The sequence below is a fragment of the Equus przewalskii genome, chromosome 18, assembly GCF_037783145.1.
Source record: "Equus przewalskii isolate Varuska chromosome 18, EquPr2, whole genome shotgun sequence".
Lineage (NCBI taxonomy): Eukaryota > Metazoa > Chordata > Mammalia > Perissodactyla > Equidae > Equus > Equus przewalskii.
This window is the reverse complement of record NC_091848.1, coordinates 37,966,947-37,986,113: the sequence shown is the minus strand read 5'-3', so window position 1 is coordinate 37,986,113 and position 19,167 is coordinate 37,966,947. Positions and strand designations below refer to the sequence as shown.

The window sequence follows — 19,167 nt, the reverse complement described above, 5'->3', positions numbered from 1 at the left end:
TGAGGAGCCACAGGCAGTTAGTTAGATGAAAATAGCTCATCAGAGGCTGCCCTGAACCAGTGAGGAAAACTTCACTGGCGCCTGAGGTCAGGAATGGGTAGGAAACCAGAGGCAGAAGGACAGTGGGACCTAGTCACTCTGGGGCCATCCCCAAACACTGAGAAAGGGAGGGAGGGAAAGAAACAGGACACTGTGGTGCTCTGCCCAGGTGGTCAGAGCTGGTGAGCAACAGCACACATCCCTTGCCAGCCCCCTGCAGCCCAGGACCCCGCCTCCTGCTCTTCCCGCCTCTCTGCAATGCCCCAGACCCCATGCGGGGCATGAGGGGGTGCCACCTACATGGCGTTGGCGGTGACCAGCAGGTCGGCATTGTCAAAGAGTGTGACACCGGGCACCTCGACGATGAGCACGTAGATGAGCTCGATGGCCAGCATGAGCACCAGCTTCCCGATGCAGCTGATCTGCAGGAACACGGAGCAGGCCAGCAGGCTGAGCAGCACGCTGTAGGTGAAGTACTGCGGAAAGGAAAGAAGGGGGACAGCCGCCTCAGCACTCGGCCCTGCCTGCCCTGGGGCCCAGGCCCACCCCCAGCTCCACCCCCAGCCTCCCACCAGCCGGAGGTAAAGCCTGGTCTGGGATGTTTGTTGAGATGCCATGTGAAGGGCCCTGGTTAGGAACCAGGAGATGGGGGGGGGGGGGTGTCTGGCCTGAGTTTGGCCAGTATGGCGGTAGAGCCCAATGGTTAGAGCAGGGCTCCAGGCTCAGGCCGACTTGAGTTTCATTGTTGATTGATTATGGATATGGGCCATTTACTCAACCTCTCTAAGCCTCAGTTTCCCCATCTGCAAACCCTCCCATCTCATGGGCTCACTGTGACGACTACATGAGATGAAGCCACTTGGCACAGTGCCCTCAATAACTGTGGGCAGCTCAAGCTCCAGCCCCTGACCCGCCACTTTCACCCCAAAGTCCTGAAAACTGAAAGCATTTACATAACAGATGCGGTGGCATCAGTTATGACCTGAACCGACCTTATTTGGTGGCAACAGAACCAAGTGATATAACATTAATGACATCTTTATCCTGCCCCCTGTGACTATTCATACGTTTTGCTGCAGAAATGTTACTGTGCTTCATTATCCAGGTGCTGCCCCGACTCCACTCGGGGTGGGAGGCAACCTTATCAAACCTGAAAAATTCCAAAGTCCAAAATACATCTGACCTGGAAGTTTCCAGATGTGGGATTGAGGCCCCATATGACTTACTCTGGGGAAGTCCCTTCCGGTTTCTGAGCCTCAGTTTCTTTCTCAGAAGCCTGCAGGGCTGAGCCAGGTGGCCTCACCAGCCCCGTTCTGTTCCATGTACGCTGACGCTAATCCTAGACACGTCAGCATCTATTACGGTGTTCCTTCTTTTAAATTTAGCATCATTATCTCTGAGTTGGCCATCAGGCTCTTAACTATTCTCTGCCTCTGTCCTGGGCTGGGGGCCAAATGGCACTGGTTGGCAGTGGGGGCAGCCCCCAGGTGGGACCTTCTGCCTCCCCAGGCCCTCAGGAACCCACAGAGGGACTGCAGAGGACCCCGTGATCGGAAAGGGGAGGGAGCAGCCTCAAGTCACCCTCAGGAACAGGGGCAGAGGAAGGAGTGGGGGGGCACACCCACATAATACAGCCCCAAAGATAATAATATCGTCCTTGGGGGATGGGGAGGGGGCCCCACGAGCCAGCCTGCATTCCCACGTAGACCCTGAGCCCAGACAACTGGGGCCAAGGCCTAATGCTGGGGTCCCCCAAGAGCCTTGGGGCCGGTGAGGACCTGGGGAATCAGAACGACACCGTGGGGTGGGGTCAGCCCGAGAGCTCTGAGGCCAGCAGGGCCTGAAACTGGCCAGGCTTGTGAGGGACCCTAAAGGCTGGGACCAACCACCTCCCACAAATGAGGAGCTAGAACAGGCTCCGCTGCTGCTCTCTTCCCCGACCCTCGCCTCCGGAGGAGCGACCGCCAAGACCACAGCCAGCCTCTGCTGCTCAGCAGGCAGCCCTGGGCAGAGCCCCTGCGGGCCCAGCTGGTGTGAGAGGGAACAGAGGGGAGCGCTGGGCTGCACAGAGGGGAGGGGACAGGATGCTGGGCCTGCAGGGGTGCGGGGGGTGGGGGGGGGGATGTGCTGGTCTAGGTGAGCATGGGCGGCCCGACTCCTCACTGAGTTCCCTCCCCATGTGTACAGGGGACACGGATCAGTCCCCTTCCAGGGAGGGGGGAGGCCAGCACTGGGACAGCCCAGGGGCCCTCGCTGCCCTTCTGGAGCCTTGTTGCAAGTCATGGGCGCTTTGGGAATCGGATGAAGGCATGGATCCTCTCCCCAGCAAAGAGCTAAAAGGCCATCATCTTACGGGGTTCCTGTGACCCTGGCAGGGAGCTAGGGTGTGGGGCCCACCCAGTGCCTGGAGCAACACCCTGGGCTGGGGGCCTGGCCCTGTGGCTCACTGCTCCCTGAGGAGACCAGCAAGGTAGATGAAGCACCTCGCATACTACAGGCGCTTAATACGTGCTGCTGTCTAAGGGTTCTCGGTGCTATTTTTTAAACCCAATCACCTGTAGGTACACAATTCTTTTGGGGGTGATGAAAATGTTCTAAATTTAGATTATGATGATGGCTGCACACATGTGTGCGTATACTAACACACGTGTGTGCATAGACTAAAAGCCACTGAGATGCACAGTTCGAGTGGGTGAAGCCGATGGTGCACTGGTTTAGGATCGGCTTCCCTTTGCTCCGCTCTGCTCTCTGACCCACAGCAGGGGCCTCAGGCAAGTCCTCCTGTGGCAGCAGCAGCTCTGCTCCGAAGCTGTGGGTCCAGAAACAGCTCTGCTCTCAGGTTAAGAGCTCCAACTCTGGAGCCAGATGACCTGGCTGGGAGCTCTGGCTCTGCTGCTTACTTGCTCTGTGACCTTGGGCAACTTACTTAACCTCTCTGTGCCTCAGTATCATCTCTATAAAGGGGATAATAACAGTATCTATGTCATAGGGTTGTTGTGAGGACAAATGAGTAAACGTATGTAAGCACTTAGCACAGCGCCTGGCACATGGTAGGACTACATAAACAATAGCTATGCTATTATTACTGTTACTGTTATATTGAGGAGGTTGGCCTTGGTCACTGGTGGAGAGAGATTGGGGGAAGGAGGTCTCTGGATGGCAGTGAGCTCGAGGGCGGCCAACCGTCTCTCAGGGCAGCCAAGGGCAGGGGCGGGAGAGGGTCTCCATGTGCCCCCAGCCCCTCCCCGCCCAGTACCTCGGGGAAGTTGCAGTTGGGCCAGGGGCTGCCGCAGAAGCCCTGTTCATCGCCCAGGCTGTAGTTGACGGCCGACTCCACCACGTGGCACGCGTTGACCTGGCTGGCACTGATGTTGTGCTCCTCCGCCAGGCAGCTGAACAGGTCCCTGGAGTTGCACATGAACTGGGGGGGCCGGGGCGGGTCAGCCCGGGGGCCAGGGCAGGGCAGCCCATCCCACAGGGCAGCGGGCGCCCGCCCACCCTCTGTCTCGAGTGCAGCCTGACACGGACCGGGGACAGGAGAGGAGCCTGGGCGAGGCTGAGGGCTGAGCGAGGTTTGCCCAGCTGCCCAGGGTGGGGCTCGGAAACCTCCCGGGGGCACTTCTGAGGCTTTCTGGCTCACCAGCTTTGAGAGGGAGGAACTAAAAGCCTGTGTCAGAGGCTTTAGGAGTCAAATCTGACCCCAGACCCGAGGTGAGACAGGAGTAAGAATTTCTGAGGAGGGAGAACTCGAGAGTCTGGGGGGACCTCCCCTCCCAGCCTACACTTGTGGGGTACAGGGCTCCAGCAGGTGTGACCCAACGGGGCAGGGGAGGTCCTGGGAAGGTGGGGCCGCGCACCATGTTGACAAAAGCCGACAGGAACACCAGGATGATGCTGAACACCCCGAGCAGGGTGCTGTTCATCTTGGACCGCACGATTTTCCTGGACAGGGTCTGCAGGGGCACCGGGAAGAGCTGTCCCGAAGAGGGAGGGAGAGAGAGACAACAGAATTCAGTGGAGACTCTCCAAACAGCCCCGGAACCAGCCCTTCCCTCCACCTTCGCCTCTCTCCAGCACAACCCCAGGGGCCTTCCCGCACGCCCTCCCGGTGGGCAAGCTTCCAGCCTTGCTCCACTGCACCATTACTTCCAGGCCAACAGCAGCACAGACTCAGCAGCCGGCCAGGAGTGGGTCTCCCTGGGGAGCTCACAGCTGAGAGAGGCAGGACAAAAGGAAAGATGCTCTTTTGACCCCAACATGGAAGCAGAGGAAAAAGCACATGCACCCGTTTTGTGAATTTTAGGCGTTACAATCAGGGAGGGGCGGTAGATGGCAGTTGAGGAGGCGTGGAGGGGCCCAGAACTTTCCCAGGGAGGGTCGGAAGGCTTCCTGGGAGAAGAAGTAGGGAGCAGTGGGTCTGCAGATTCAGAGAGGCCCTGGTGTCAGGAGGAAGGGGATGGCTTGTGAGAAGGGGGCGGAGAAGCATGCGGGCAGGAGGGTGGGCCGTGGACAAGTAGAATTAAGTGAGCCTTTTTTCAGCAGGACGCTCCAGGTCTGCCTTCCCCTCACCTAACCCTCCCTAGATTTCCTTCAACTAGACAAACCGTATGTTCACCCAAAGACCCACTGCAGTTTGGCAATTAAATGATTGGGCTCCACCAAGTCTGACGCAGCTGGCCTGGCCCACCATGTCCTCCTCATCTCCCAAGTGACCCAGGCTACGAAAGAAGGTGGCAGACCCAGAGGAGCACAGCAGTAGATGTGGGCTTCCCCTGCCCCACCCACCTCAGTGCCTCCTGGTGAGGCTCATCTGCTGCAAACATGCCAGGTGTCCCACGGAAGCCTCCAAGGCCAGAGGAGGATGGAGGAAAAAAGCACTGGACTAGGAGCTTGGAGGACTGAGTTCTAGGTGTGGCTTTTCCTGTGTGACCCTGAGCAAGTCATATCCCCTCTCTGAAGGCTTCCTATCTGTAGGACTAGTGGGGCCCTGCACATTCTGGCCGGGTGTGCGAGACTACGAGGCTTATCCATCCTCTGATACTAAGAGCTTCTGTACTAGTCACACAAACAACTAAGTAGGCAATGAGACACAACGTGACCACCATTGACCGCTCAATCCCAGTGTGGAGGGGACTGGCTCATATGCTACAATGTTTTCTGCTAGCAAGTGCAGGGCCCTTGGTCAGTGTTCTTCAGCTGTGACCCAAACACACTACAGGCAGGACGTCCACATGGGCCCGTCACATCATCCCCATGGGACTTTAGGGAACCAACACAAATATGCCGATGCTCGTGCTGTTTGCTGTGCCATAAGTAGTAACGTCTTTTGTCTCTGACCCAGGAGTCTTATGTCTCCTGCCAGCATCCAAGAAAGAGCAATAGGCTAACTTATTAGTTTATAAGTAATAAGGCCAAATCTCAGACCCTTCACAGTTCTTGACACCAAGTAAGTGCCCTGCTCACACCTTGTTCTTGGGCTTTGGGCTGGGTGTGCATGTAGGGAAGCAATATATCTTTTCCACCCCAGATCCTCCTCCACCCTTCCAGTAAGGCCACTCCTATTCAGCAGAGGGAAGGAGAGACCACAGGAAAGATGCAGCCGTGTCAGAAGCCCGGCAGGCATCAGGCTATAGGCTGAGCAGTAAAGACCCTGGACTCCCTGTTTCCAGCAGAGGTGCCCCCCAGGTGTGTTCATATATCATCAAGTCTGTGGCATTATCCTGAAAAACCACTTCCTTTTGGGGTAATGAAGGAGACACTCTGACTCAACCCATTTACACGGTAGAAGGAAAGATGTGTGTGATCTTGAGAGCATAAACTTGGATTAAAATCCTGCTTAACAGACACAGACATCAACAGAATAGAGACTGAGTCCAGAGACAAACCCTTTCATTTATGATCAATTGATTTGGACAAGGTTGCCAAGACAAATCAAATTAGTCTTTTCAACAAATGTCGCTGAGACAACTGGATACCCGCATGCAAAAGAATGAAGTTGGATCCCTACCTCACACCATATACAAAAATTAACTCAAAATGAATCAGAGACCTAAATGCAAGAGCTAAAACTATAAAACTCTTAGAAGAAAACATACAAGTAAATCTTTGTGACTTTGGGTTAGGCAATGGTTTCTTAGATACGACACCAAAAACAAAAGCAAAAAAGAAAAAATATATAAGTTGAATTCTAGCAAAATATTAAAATTTTGTGCTTCAAATAATACCATCAAGAAAGCAAAAAAGGTGTTGGTGAAGATGTGGGGAAACTGGAAACTTTGCGCACTCCTGATGGGCATGTAAAATGATACAGCTATTGTAAAAATGGTAGGACGTTCTTCAAAAAATTAAACATAGAATTACCATATGATATAGCAGTTCCACTTCTGGGTATATACTCAAAAGAACAGAAAGCAAGGGCTTGTACAGATATTTGTACACTCACGTTCACAGCAGCATTATTCACAATAGCCAAAAGGAAGAAACCCAAGTGTCCATCTATAGATGAATGGATAAACAAAATGTGGTACATACATACAATGGAATATTATTCTGCCTTAAAAAGGAAGGAAATTCTGACACACACTACAACATGGAAGAACCTTAACGACATTATGTTAAGTGAAAGAAGCCAGTCACAAAAGGACAAATACCATACGATTCCACTTATATGAGGTGCCTAGAGTAGTCAAATTCATAGAGACAGAAAGCAGAATGATGATTGCCAGGAGCAAGGTTGGTATGGGGAGTTATTGCTTAATGAGTGTAAAGTTTCAGTTCGGGAAGATAAAAAGTTGTGGAGATGGATGGTGGTCATTGCTGCGTGACAATGTGATGGTACCTAATGCCACTGAACTGAACACTTAAAAATGGTTAAAATGGAAAAATTTATATTACGTATATTTTACCACAATAAAAAAATGATTATAAAAAAAGAAAGTGAAAAGTCAACTCACAGAATGGAAGAAAATTGTTGCAAACCATATATCTAATAAGGGTCTTATAACAAGAATATACAAAGAACTCTTACAACTCAACAATAAGACAAATAACCCAATTTTAAAAGTGGGCAAATGATTTAAATGGACGTTTCTCCAAAGAATCTATATAAATGGTCAATAAGCACATGAAAAGATGTTTAACATCATTAGCCATCAGGGAAATGCAAATCAAAAACACAAAAAGCACTTCACACCCACTAGGATGGTTATAATTAAAAAGTCAGATAATAACAAGTGTTGGTGAGGACGGAGAGAAGATGGAACCCTCAAACACTGCTGGTAAGAATGTAAAGGTGAATTTTATGGCATGTGAATGATATCTCAATAAAGTGCTCATTAAAAAATCTTGCTCACGGGGCTGACCCAGTGGTGTAGTGGTTAAGTTCGTGCACTCCGCTTTGGTGCCCAGGGATTCGGGAGTTCGATCCCAGGCACAGACCTAGACACCACTCATCCAGCCATGCTGTGGTGGCATCCCACATACAAAGTGGAGGAAGATTGGCACAGATGTTAGCTCAGAGCCAATGCTCCTCCAGCAGAAAGAGGAAGATTAGCAACAGATGTTAGCTCAGGGCCGATCTTCCTCTCCAAAGAAATTTTAAAATAAAAAATCTTGCTCGGCCCCTCACTAGCTGTGTGATCCTGGGGAAGTCCCTGCTGGGCTCTGAGCCTCAGTTTCCTTCTTGGCAAACAGGGACTATCTACCTCCCAGGGTGGCTCTGAAGACTCCATGAAATGATGCATTTGAAGTGCTCTGTAAACTGTTATATTCAACAGACAATTTAGTTAATATTAGCAGTTTAAAGAGCTATGTTGCCAATAAGAATAAAAGTCCTTGTCTCCCATGAAAGGAATTTTTGGTTTCACAGCTGGAGAAAGTGTTTCGGCACCACCATGGCATCTTACTCTGAAATGGTAGACAGATGGTTTCTCATCTGCCTGCTTAAAGTGTTGCCATTCCACTCTCGTCCCACCAAGTTATTTAAATTGTCTCGGTTCCTATCACCCTGTCCATCAATTGAAGGGCTGCCTTCACTACCCGGCAAACGCCAGTGTATGACTGATTAGGCAAAAGTTATTAGCAGATGCTAAAACTCTATAGAAGGCGGTTGGGGATCACGATAGGCACACAGGCTTCCTGGTGAACCTGGGATCAGCAGCCCCACAGGGCCCAGAAGAACTGCAGGTCATTTAAAAACAAATTCAACCTGGAAAGTAACTGTCACACCTACTCACTGATTAACTCTTAATGCATTGCTTTGCTACAAGCCAGTTTCTCTTGTGGCTCTTGAAAAAGATCCACTCTTGACTTTAAAACCTCAGCAGGAACCCAGGAATGGCTGCTTTTTTGAACTCTCCAGAAGATTTGACATCCTGCCCTGGTAACGGTTCATAGAGCAGGTCATCTCCTGTAATCAAACAGTTCACCTGTATGTTGACCCTAAATCGCACCTTCAGGAACCCCAGTGTGGATGACGAAACTCTCCACCGGGGGCTGAGCCTCCTCACGGGGCTGCCCTGCAGATCCTGAGGGCATTTCTACGGCAGGATAATCGTGTCTGTGCAAACCAATTGCTCAATGCCTGCTCACAGGCAGAGCTCAGAAAAAGAATCGATTTTAAAAAAATAAGTTCCAAACCAGTACATTCCCAGTCTGATTAATTCAAATCAATTCAACAAGAAAAACGGGAGTGGGGTCATAATCAATAAACCACAACTGGGACGAGGGACAGTTCTGATCCTGGCCCCTCTGAAATCTCCAGGGAAATTGATGACCTCCCTGGTGCCCTGGTTCCCTGTCTGTGATGTGGGGCCAGAGTATTACTGAGATGAAAGAAGGTGACGAAATCTCACAGCAAAAAGTTTAAGAAAACAGCCTTTTGGACAAGGAGCTAATAAAATCAGCAATAGCTCCTACTTTGGAAAAACATTTTGAAAGATATGAAAACTTCAGCGGCCGAACAAGGCAGGCAGAAGCTGACTGGACTCCACATCACCGCTCCCATGCCCTGGCCTTTCAAGGTCAACTGGACATATTAACAAAGGCAGTGTCCTGGAGGGGAAGGATTGTGGGCTCTGAAGTCAAGAACCATCAGGATTTAAATCCCTGCTATACTGCTCTGGGACCTAAGGAAAGCTGCCTAACCTCTCTGAGCTTCATTTTCCTCATCTTTAATGTGGACATAATAAAAGTCATCTTAGAGGCTTGGGAAACACAGATCAAAGTGACAGAACTTGGATATGAACCTGAGACTGCCTGACTCGAAAGCCACGCGAGGGAATGAATGAAGAGTTCTCCATTCCCAACTGAACGTGTGTCTGGCAACGACACATCCCTTCCCTAATAGACAAAATGTTGAGCCTGGTCAGGCTGAGGGAAAAGTGAGCGTGGGGATCCTAAAGTCCTCATGGGATAGAAGACACCTAGGAGGTAAGAGGTACAGCAAGACCCTGCTATAGAAACTGTGGACAGGAGTCAGGGGGGCGTGGTAGAGAGGAGGGCCAGCAAGGTGAGACCTGGCGACATTCGGGCTGCGGGCGGAGAAGAGGAGGCTTTTTGGTGACAGCACAGAGCAGAAGGAGCCTGGGAGGAGCTCTGGGAGGAGTGCCCAGGAGCTCAGACAAGCGGGTCCCGGAGGTCAGTGGGATGCAAGCTGAGAGGGAGCCAGCAGCCTGGAGCATGAGGGAGATTTAAACACACACAGGCACAGAGCTATGCAGCTGAGTACTTCTTCTGGAGCTGTCGGTAGCCAACTCCCAAATCGCAGGCAAGGAGAGTCTGGCCTTCTGAGTGAGGATGTGCTGAAGAGCCACAGTAAAGACAGGGAGCCCAGATCAAGAGAGGGGAGAGAAGGGAGCTGCCCGCTTCTACCCACGTGGGTGCTGGTGGCAAAAGTGCATTAGGCCTGGGCTGCTTCACAGGACGATGCCGCGGAAGCCCCAGGGAGACTGAGGGAACGGTCAGAGCCAGCCAAAGAGGGCAGGGGCTCAGGAGATGTGAGTGAGCTGGCCGTCCCTGGAGGTGATCCAGCAGAGGCGGGCCCACCCCTCGCAGGGTTAGCATAAAGGGATTCCAGCCTCGGGTGGGTGTCTGGGCTGCCTCACTGCTCCGGCCCCTTCCAATCGGAGCTTCTCTGAGTCTACGGACCATGTGTGATGGCAAAGACGGATTCAGCATGGTTTTCTCTAAGAAAAGCAGCTCTGGGGCCCGGGTCAGCACGGATGCCAAGGGAATGGCGGAGTGATGTGCACAGATGTTCAGACTGGCCTTCTAAGACAGCACCACCAGAAGAAAGTGCTTGGGGCCATGCCCAGGGTAAGGCATCCCAGAGACAGCGGGGCTCTGAAGGGCGGCTGATGCCCTGAGGAGCGAGACCAGGACTGAGGGACACGAGGACGACCAAGGCACCGGACTAGCCTCCTGGAGGAATCCAGGCATGTGTGTGAACTGGACCAAGCGGCGTCAGGAAAAGCTCAAACAGGCCCACGGTGAGCCAATCAGAGCACTCGGAAAGTAGGAAGTTTTGGAAAACCTTCTGACAGAAAGGACCCAGGAAACCGCCCCTGACAGACAGCGAAGATAACTTAATTCAGCCTACGCTTTCTTCACGTTTCTCTCTTCAGAAAGGTTAAAATACGGACGACTTAAGAAAGTAAGTCCTAGTTGTTTTGGGGAAATGAAACAGTAAATGAAACAGAAGAAAAAACTGTGTCTGACAGAACCGCCTGACTTTGGGTCTGCCGAGCCCAGACCACGGGCAAGTCAGGGGCTGCCATGTCTCACCGGAGAGCCACTGGCCGTGACTTCCGAGAAACTGTGGGAATCAGATGAAAAAGGGCTTCTGGTAAAGGGCGAATGTTTTCAAAGGGAAAACAGAAGGACACTGAAAATTCCAGTCCAGTATGCTTCATGCCAGTATCTGAAAAGGTGATAAAATCAACTTTCGCAAGTCCAGCCACAGGCGGAGCGCCGGGTGCTGGCGACAGGCCACGTCCCACATCAGGAGAAGGGAGGGCTGGCGCGTCCCGCTGCAGAGACGTCAAAGGGAGAATCACCTCCTTCACGTCTTAATGTGCAGGTAATTCACAACATAAAGAGACTAGAAGAATAAATGGAAGAGGAGTTTGTACTACAAAAAAATTTCTTAGGTTGGGGTCTACTTTCCAGAAAGTGGATAAATGCTGAGAAGATGGCTTGTCAGAGGTTGTGAGAGAAGGATGCAGCAGGGACCCCAAGGTGGGTAGCAGAGTGGATTGGACTCCCAGCCAAGATCAGCAGGGTCCAGACTGGAGAAGCCACGGACCACTGTTTTTTCTAAACGAATTCTTTCCGGAAGCTCTACATCTGTAAGATGCAAGAAGCAGACCCCCTGGGTGAAGGGCGTGTGTGTGGCAGGGTTGGCGGGATGTCCAGGGGGCAGGGATGTGGGCGTTCCATCCACCAGCCTCCCCCTGAGGAAACTAAGACCTCCTCAGAACAGTCAGAAAAATCACTGGGCCAGATAAAGGCATTGGGAGCAAGCTCCTTGAATGGGACATTGATTACAAAATAGGTAGGTTCAATACAGCACAAGGAGGCAGGAATCATTTTCATAAATAATCTTGAACAGAGGCAACAAGAATTCACTAGACCAAAGTACTAACTCAGAGTGGCAGTGCAGATGGGGAAGTGGGTCCGTCCCCTCCTCTTCTCCCCCCTTCCCTCTCCTCCTGCCCCTCCTCCTCTTCCTCTTCTTCCTCCTCCTCCCCCGCCTCCTCTCCCTGCTCTTCCCCTTCCCTCTCTGCCCCTCACCCTCCTCCTCCTCCCCCACCATCAGATACACGTGCAGATCAGGGAACACAAAACGAATGAAATCAGTACAGCTCAGGTTTACCAAAGCAGCTAATACAAAAGAGAGAAATCTAGGTTCTGGTTTAAAAATGACAGACAACATATAGCTTTGCTTCTTATCTGAATAGGCTAATTAAGTGTCTCGAACAAACAATGAATTTGCCTCAATTTCTAACTTAGAAAAAGAAAAGATTCCAGGGTTTTTGTTTTGTTTTGTTTTTTGTTTTGGTGAGGAAGATTGGCCCTGAGCCAACATCTGTTGCCAATCTTTCTCTTTTTGCTTGAGGAAGATTGTCACTGAACTAACAGCCATGCCCATCTTCCTCTATTTTATATGTGGGATGCTGCCACAGCATGGCTTGATGAGTGATGAGTAGGTCCACACCCAGGATTCGAACCGGCAAACCCCAGGCTGCTAAAGTGGAACGTGTGAACTTAACCACTACATCAGCGGGCTGGTCCCAAGCAAAGATTCTTTTTTGGGATTCAGCAAAAGAACATTTAAGAGCCTCTTTTAGATACAGTGTGCTTCTATTTTTAGGTGGTTGTGACTTTTTTATTGTGGTAAAACAGACACAACATAAAATTTGCCAGTTGAACCATTTTTAAGTGTACAATTCAGTGGCATTAATGACATGCATACTGTTGTGAAACCATTACCATTATCTATTTCCAAAACCCTTTCATCATCCCAAATAGAAACTCTGTGCCCATTAAGCAATAACTTCCCATCCCCCTTCCTCAGCCCCTGGTACCCTCAAATCTATTTCTGTCTCTATGAATTTGCCTATTCTAGATAGTTCATGTAAGTGCAATCACACAATATACATCCCTCTGTGTCTGGCTTCTTTCACTTAGCATAATGATTTCAAGGTTCTTCCATGTTGTAGCATGTGTCAGAACTTCATTCCTTTTTATGGCTGAATAATATTCCACTGTCTGGATAGACCACTTTTGTTTATTCATCTGTTGGTGGACACTTGGGTTGTTTCCACCTTTTGGCTATGCCGAATAGATGGTGTGCTTTTATAGCCATGAGATGAAGCAAGTGGGACTGCTCACTGGGAGAAAAGTAGGCTGGGGAGCTTGACAACAGCAAGACCAAAAGGCAAGAGGGGTTGAACACAGGGCAGGAAGCAGGCCGTAGCCTTGAGGAAGGAGCTTTTAGCGAGGCAGGGACTCAGGATGAACTCCTATGATGCAGCGAAGCAACTGGCTGAGCACAGGGCTCAGCTTGCCACGTGACCCTGGCCCACCCTGCTCCTCTCTGGACGTCCACTTCTGCACCTGCTCAGGCCAGGGCCATAGCACACCAGATGATTCCCAAGGTCCTTCCAGTTCTGACAATCAGTCCCCCAAGACCTGGACCATCAGGTAATTAAACAGTTAGCCTAATGAAGGACCCTATTCGGAGGGTGGAGAGAGAAAGGGGACTCTGGAAGTGACAAAGGTCTGATCCCCTCAGAAGGAGAACATGGTGCCCACGGCAGAGTATGTAGGGAGTGAGAGCAGGGCCTGGCGCCCCAGGGCCGTGGCTCCAAGTGAGTGTCAGGGAGAAGCAGAGAAACGGTGACAGCAGAAGCTGGAGAAGGCTTGGACCTGCTGGGGACAGAGTGCTCGCTAGGACCAGGCTGGCCCCCATCGGGGGGGCCATCACACCCTTGAAAGAAGGCGCGCGAGAGAAACACAGAACAGGGTCTCACGTTCACATGACCAGCTGTGTGGCCCTGACTGCAACACTGAACTACTCTGGGCCTCCCTGCTCATCTACATGCTGGACAGCTCAAAAGCCATCATCTCTACGGTCCCCTCTGGGGTCAACTCCAGGGCACAGGGGAACCCGGAATCGGGTGTCGAGAGAGATCTCTTCCACACTCATTCTTTCAGCAAGTGTCTATTGGCCACTGCTCCGTGCCAGGCATTGCAGTTGGCGCCCTTCCTTCATCCCACCTCATACCGAGGGGACAGACAGAGGAGGCAGCAACAGCATCTTCTTGTTGCACAGATTTGCAGCGGCTAATTAAAACAGCAAATACAAACAAGGCTCCACTGACAAACTACCCCCAGCGGTTGAGCTTGCTGCCAACACCAATTAAGAGCTCCAGCATCATGCACCCCCGGGCCCAGGTGGGACTCGGGCGCCTGGGAGGTGCCCCATCAGAGGGCCGGGAAGGGAGAGAAGGGGGCGACTGGGGCCTCAAGCGTGAGCAGGACTCACCTTCACGCAGGAGTAGATCACGGACACAAACACCGCCAAGGTCAGCAGCAGGAAACACGTCAGGTAGAAACTCAACATGAACACGGAGCTGGAAGAGAGAAGGCGGGCAGCCCTGGGGCTCTGGGGGCCCCTGCGGAGGAAGCACAAGCTGCTCCATTTCCCCTGCACCCACAGCCCAGGCTTTTCTAGCCTCTGACTCCCTGAGAAGGGCTTACACAGCCTTGCGAACCAATTCAGGACCCTCCTCACTAACAGTCCGGCTCCTGCACTTCCCACCTTCCTGCACTTTCTGGGGGGCGCAGCAGCCCATAGGGGAGCCGAATGGAGAGCCAGGTGACACCTGTTCAATGTTTTGCCTAATTCTTAGCTATCCGTAGACTCGCGTCATTTAGCCTGCTAGGATCCAATTTAAAAATCACCTGGTTATTCCCTCCACATAGTCACTCATGGCTTGAAAAGTAACTATGAAGGTTGAAAACCGATTTGATAAACAGCCACCCTTTATGGAAATGCATTTGACAGCAGCCCCACCAGCCACTCTGAGAAACGGCAGTGACATGTCCCTTCAGAGGGCATAGTCCCTGAACCCTGTCTCCCCACCGCCAGGCCCCACAACAAGTCCTGCTCAGTTTTTGCTCTCCTATTCCTGCCCAGTTCAACAACAACAACAAAAATGCAAGGCTCTCCCCGGCCCCTCTTTCAGGGCAGACCACAGGTGATCTTAACGTTCACCGTGGGCCAAATCCTCGGACAGAAGCGCTGCAAGTGCCTTTCCATCCAGACCCTCCCCCGGCCCTCCTGGGGCAGGCACCACTGAGGTACAGTGCGCCCGCCGTGGCAGGAGAGGCCGCAGAACTCCTTCTCCCCCTCCGGGAGTCAGGGTGGCCTGAGATGCCAGGCGCTGTCAGCAGGCTAAAGACCAGTGGCGGACTGGAAAAGGCGGGTGAACACCTCTGGGGAGGCGTTCAAACAGGGTCTTTGTTCCAGGCTCCCCCAGAAGCCAGCACTCGGCTGCCTTAAACAAACAGAACAAAGGGAGAGAACACTCGTCAGAGGGAAAGAAAGACCTTTTAAGTAGCTTCTAAGGCTTCCCTAGAGAGAGGGTGGCCAGAGAATGACCTCCTTCAGCGCCTTAGCAACTTGGAGCTGTGGCCAGAGGAGGGAACGAACTGGAACCCACGGCAGGCAGAGCAAGGGATGGGACGACAAGCCCCTGGGCCAGGCTGCAGGGAAAGGAACGTGCCAAGAGGCGGGGTGATGTCCCCAGGCAAAGGGGACTATCAGTTACGATGGGACAGAGGTCTAAGCTGCTCGTTGGTACATGGAGCTCCATCAGTACAGAAAAACGGGGTCCTATGCCAGTAAAGACCCCCAAGCCCACCAGCTCTGCACAGCCTCAGAGCAGGAGCCGATGGGCATTAGCTGTAGAACCAGGGTGCAGCCACTGTCTGGTGTCCACCTGGGCAACCTGACAGAGTCAGCACAGACACAAACGTAAAGGCTCTCTCTCCAACAGTAAGTGCCACTGAAAACACAGGGCGTCGAGTAATAAGACGGGCCACCATCGTGTACCTCCTGATGTGATGCACTGAGAAGGACACAATGTCACTTCTGTGGGTTTCTTGTCAAAAATGCATAACTTCAATCTAATCATGAGAAAACACCAGGCAAACCCAGACAGAGGCCGTCTACTGATTAATTGGCCAGTACTCATCAAAAGTGCCAAGGCCACAAAAGACAAGTAAAGGCTGGGAGGTGTCAAGGACTACACGGGACTACGGTGATGCAACAGCTAAATGCAACGTGGGAGCCTGGACCGGCTGCTGGAACACAAAAAGGCCATCGGGGGAACACCGATGGAGTCAGGATACGGTCTGGGGAGAGTGAACAGCGCCATGCCGGCGTTCGCTGCCAGGCTCTGACGATGGTACCGCAGTTGGGCAAGTTGTCTGCAGTAGGGAAAAGGGAATGAAGGGCGCACAGAAGCTCTCTGCTGTACTTTTGTAACTTTCTGTAAGACTCTAATTATTTCAAAATTAAAAACAGAAGGCGCTGGAGTGAGGGGACCCTTCTCGATTAAGTTAGACTCAGGGATATAACAAATGCAGCTAGTGGGTCTTGAGTAGACCCTGGCTGTGAATAAACTAAGAGTAGAAGACATTTTGGGGGACAGTTTTGGAAATCTCCACATGGACTTGGTATATGTTGATTGTAGAGAACTTGTGATAATTTTGTTTGGTGTGTAAAACATTGTGGTTAAGAAAGAAAATGCTTTTAAAGTAGGTGTATATTAAGGTTTTTGGGGCAAAAATGTCCTTATGTCTAAAATTTACTTTAAAAATCAGAAAAAAAATAGATGAAACAAAAATTGCAAAATATAAACAACTGTTATATCAGGGGGATGGGTGTTGATTATAACTACTCTTCTGTATGTTTGAAATAGTACATAATAAAAAGTAAAAAACAGGGGCTGGCCCAGTGGCGTAGTGGTTAAGTTCACACGCTCTGCTTCAGCATCCAGGGTTCGATGGTTCAGATCCCGGGTGCGGACCTACACACTGCTCATCAAGCCATGCTGTGGCAGGCATCCCACATATAAAATATAGGAATATGGGCTTGGATGTTAGCTCAAGGCCAATCTTCCTCAAAAAAAAAAGTAAAAAATATGTTTAGATACATGCACATATGTAGGTAAACACACACATACACACAGCAGTTCTCCTTCTCACCTAAGCATGACCCTATTGTGACTGTCTAACAAACACTTCATTTCCAAGAGCCCACCACCCATTCAGAGTGGTCCCCTGTCCCCTCGGAAGCCACAAGCCTCCCTCAGCGACATGGCCAGTTCTCAGAAGAGTTCAGGAGCATCTCTTTGAGGAAAGCCTTCAGAACCTGAAATCCAGTCTTTGAAATAGCCAGAGTAGCAGAAAACCTTTATCTTTTGAAGATGTATTGAGTCTTTGGCAAGAAGCCAAGGCCATACAGAAACAAGCCTGTGGCAGATCTTGGGTGACAGTGTGGTTAAACCGGGAGGAGCTGATGCAGCGTGAGACGGATCTCTCATGCAGCAGGCGGTGCCCAGAGAGCAGGTTTCCTCCTGGGAACGAGCACGTCGCTCCCCCCGCACAGAGGAGGCAGACTCCTGGCTTCCTGGTCCCACCGAGGACAGCCCTGGAAACTTCTCCCCTGCCCGAGCAAGTTCAGCCCAGGCTCCCACCTCTGCTCTCCTCCGTGACCTCCCTCCCACCCCCGAGCCCCTGCAGCTGGAGGAGGGAGCACCGGAGGGATGGGGTACTCACTGGGGCACGATGGTGACCTGGACAAAGCAGATGAAGAGGAAGACCAGCGAGGCACACGCCACGTAGGCACCGAATCGGTCATCCACCTGCTTGGAGTACTGCAAGGACAGGGCAGGGTGAGGGGCGGAGGCACCCGGGCCTGTCTGCCCCAGTCCCACTCCATCCAGATACCCTCGGGGCAGCCCCCTCCTACGACTGAGAAGACCCGAGAACCAGTGCTAGCCTTAGCTCTCAGGAAGCCAGTCCAAACCACCAAAGGTGGTGCCTGTGGGGAGGGCAGCTGAATTATGTCAAATCAGAAACTTTCTGCAGGCCGGGTCACCGTGAGGATAATTCAAAATGATTAAGTTACTGAGACCAGCTACACGCTAGGACACGTGCCGGGGTCTGTGAGCATCATTGCACAGCATCACAAGAGCCCCAAGAAGTAGGCACAGCCCTGTTATTCTTTCTACTTTAGAGGTGAGCGAGCTGGGGCTCAGAGAGGTCAGGCAACTTGTCCAAAATCACAGAGCTCATCTCCAAGGTTTCAACTCTCAGCACCAGCTCCTCTCCTGACAGCAACCAGCTGCAGAACAGAGGCTGAGCGGGCATAGAGTCACCCAGCGAGGGTAAGGCCTCTGTGGGTCAACTCCATTTACCGCTGGTCAACAGAGTAAGTTCCCCTCCCATAGTTTTACCTCCTAACTAGGTTTGCCTCGTTTGATGTGACATGAGTTCAACATGAACCCATTTTAACCGAACACCAGGGAGACCCTGTGACGTGGAGCAAGGACCCTGGACCAGGGTATGGTTCCAGCTCTGTCACTGCTTCACTGGGTGGCCTAGAGCACGTCACCCAACTGCTCTGCATTTTAGCTTTCTCAAGTCACAGCTTAAGGAGGTGCGACAAAGAGATCTTGACTGCCCCTTCCAACTTTGATATTCTGAGCTTCCAGTGTACCAGGCAGCTGGGTAGTCCATAATGATAATAATAACAATAATAACAAAAATAATACAAACAGCAATTAACACTGAACATCTACGTTGTGGCAGACACTGTGTTTTACAAGGATTTGTTTAATCCTCACTATGACCCTGTGAGGTAGGTGTGTCGAATAGCCCCATTCTCCAGACAAGGAAACTGAGGCATGAAGAGGTTCAGATTTATCCCTTCTGAGCAGGAAGTCTCCCTAAGATCCCCATCTCCCAGGCAGGGCAGCATCAGAGCTGGGGAAAGTGAGGTGACAAGAAGGGGGTTCTTTCCACTGTGATGGAGATGGGGTGGAAGCCGTCCTGCGGCCTGGTCCCCCTGGTCCTACCTCCCTCCCACCCCGGGTGCTGTACCTTCTTCTCTAAGTCAGGTTCCCTGAAAGTCAAGAGGAACTTGCGGACATGCTCAGATCGCAGCCTGTCGATGCTCCTGGCGTCAATGGCACGGCCCAGAAATTCGTCCACTTCATCCTCAGGGTTTGCACTTTCCTGGGCGTTCCTGGGGAGCAAGAGGCACAGACACAAGACGGGCTGACCACCAGGGATGCCACCAGCGGCTCTGCCGCTGCACCCAGACTCATCAGAGGGGCCGCGGTCGCCCAAGATCGGCCCTAATAAGGGGTGGGGGAGCTGGGAGTGAGAGTGGGGTGGCCAGAAGCCCAGTGCCCCTCTTAATAACTGCACATATGTGCAGAAAACTGCCCATCTCAGACTCGCTGGCGGGAGGGCCTCCCTGACGATAAGGTATTTCTGCCTCTATTGATATATTATCATATTATAAAAATACTGTGAATTATTATCACAGGC

The 19,167-nt window shown here is 51.6% G+C and overlaps 1 protein-coding gene across 2 annotated transcripts in view; it reads right to left on the bottom strand.

Moving 5' to 3' along the window:
• ADCY5 (adenylate cyclase 5) overlaps positions 1-19,167 on the bottom strand; it is a 150,462-nt gene that overhangs the window by 17,609 nt on the left and 113,686 nt on the right. For both annotated transcript variants that reach the window (XM_070583751.1, XM_070583750.1), the window contains exons 10-15: positions 18,715-18,859; positions 17,389-17,486; positions 14,087-14,174; positions 3,897-4,013; positions 3,296-3,460; positions 340-515 (exon numbers count right to left, since the gene is read on the bottom strand). In XM_070583751.1, the coding sequence (XP_070439852.1) occupies positions 340-515; positions 3,296-3,460; positions 3,897-4,013; positions 14,087-14,174; positions 17,389-17,486; positions 18,715-18,859 (789 nt within the window). The remainder of the gene's footprint in view (positions 1-339; positions 516-3,295; positions 3,461-3,896; positions 4,014-14,086; positions 14,175-17,388; positions 17,487-18,714; positions 18,860-19,167) is intronic.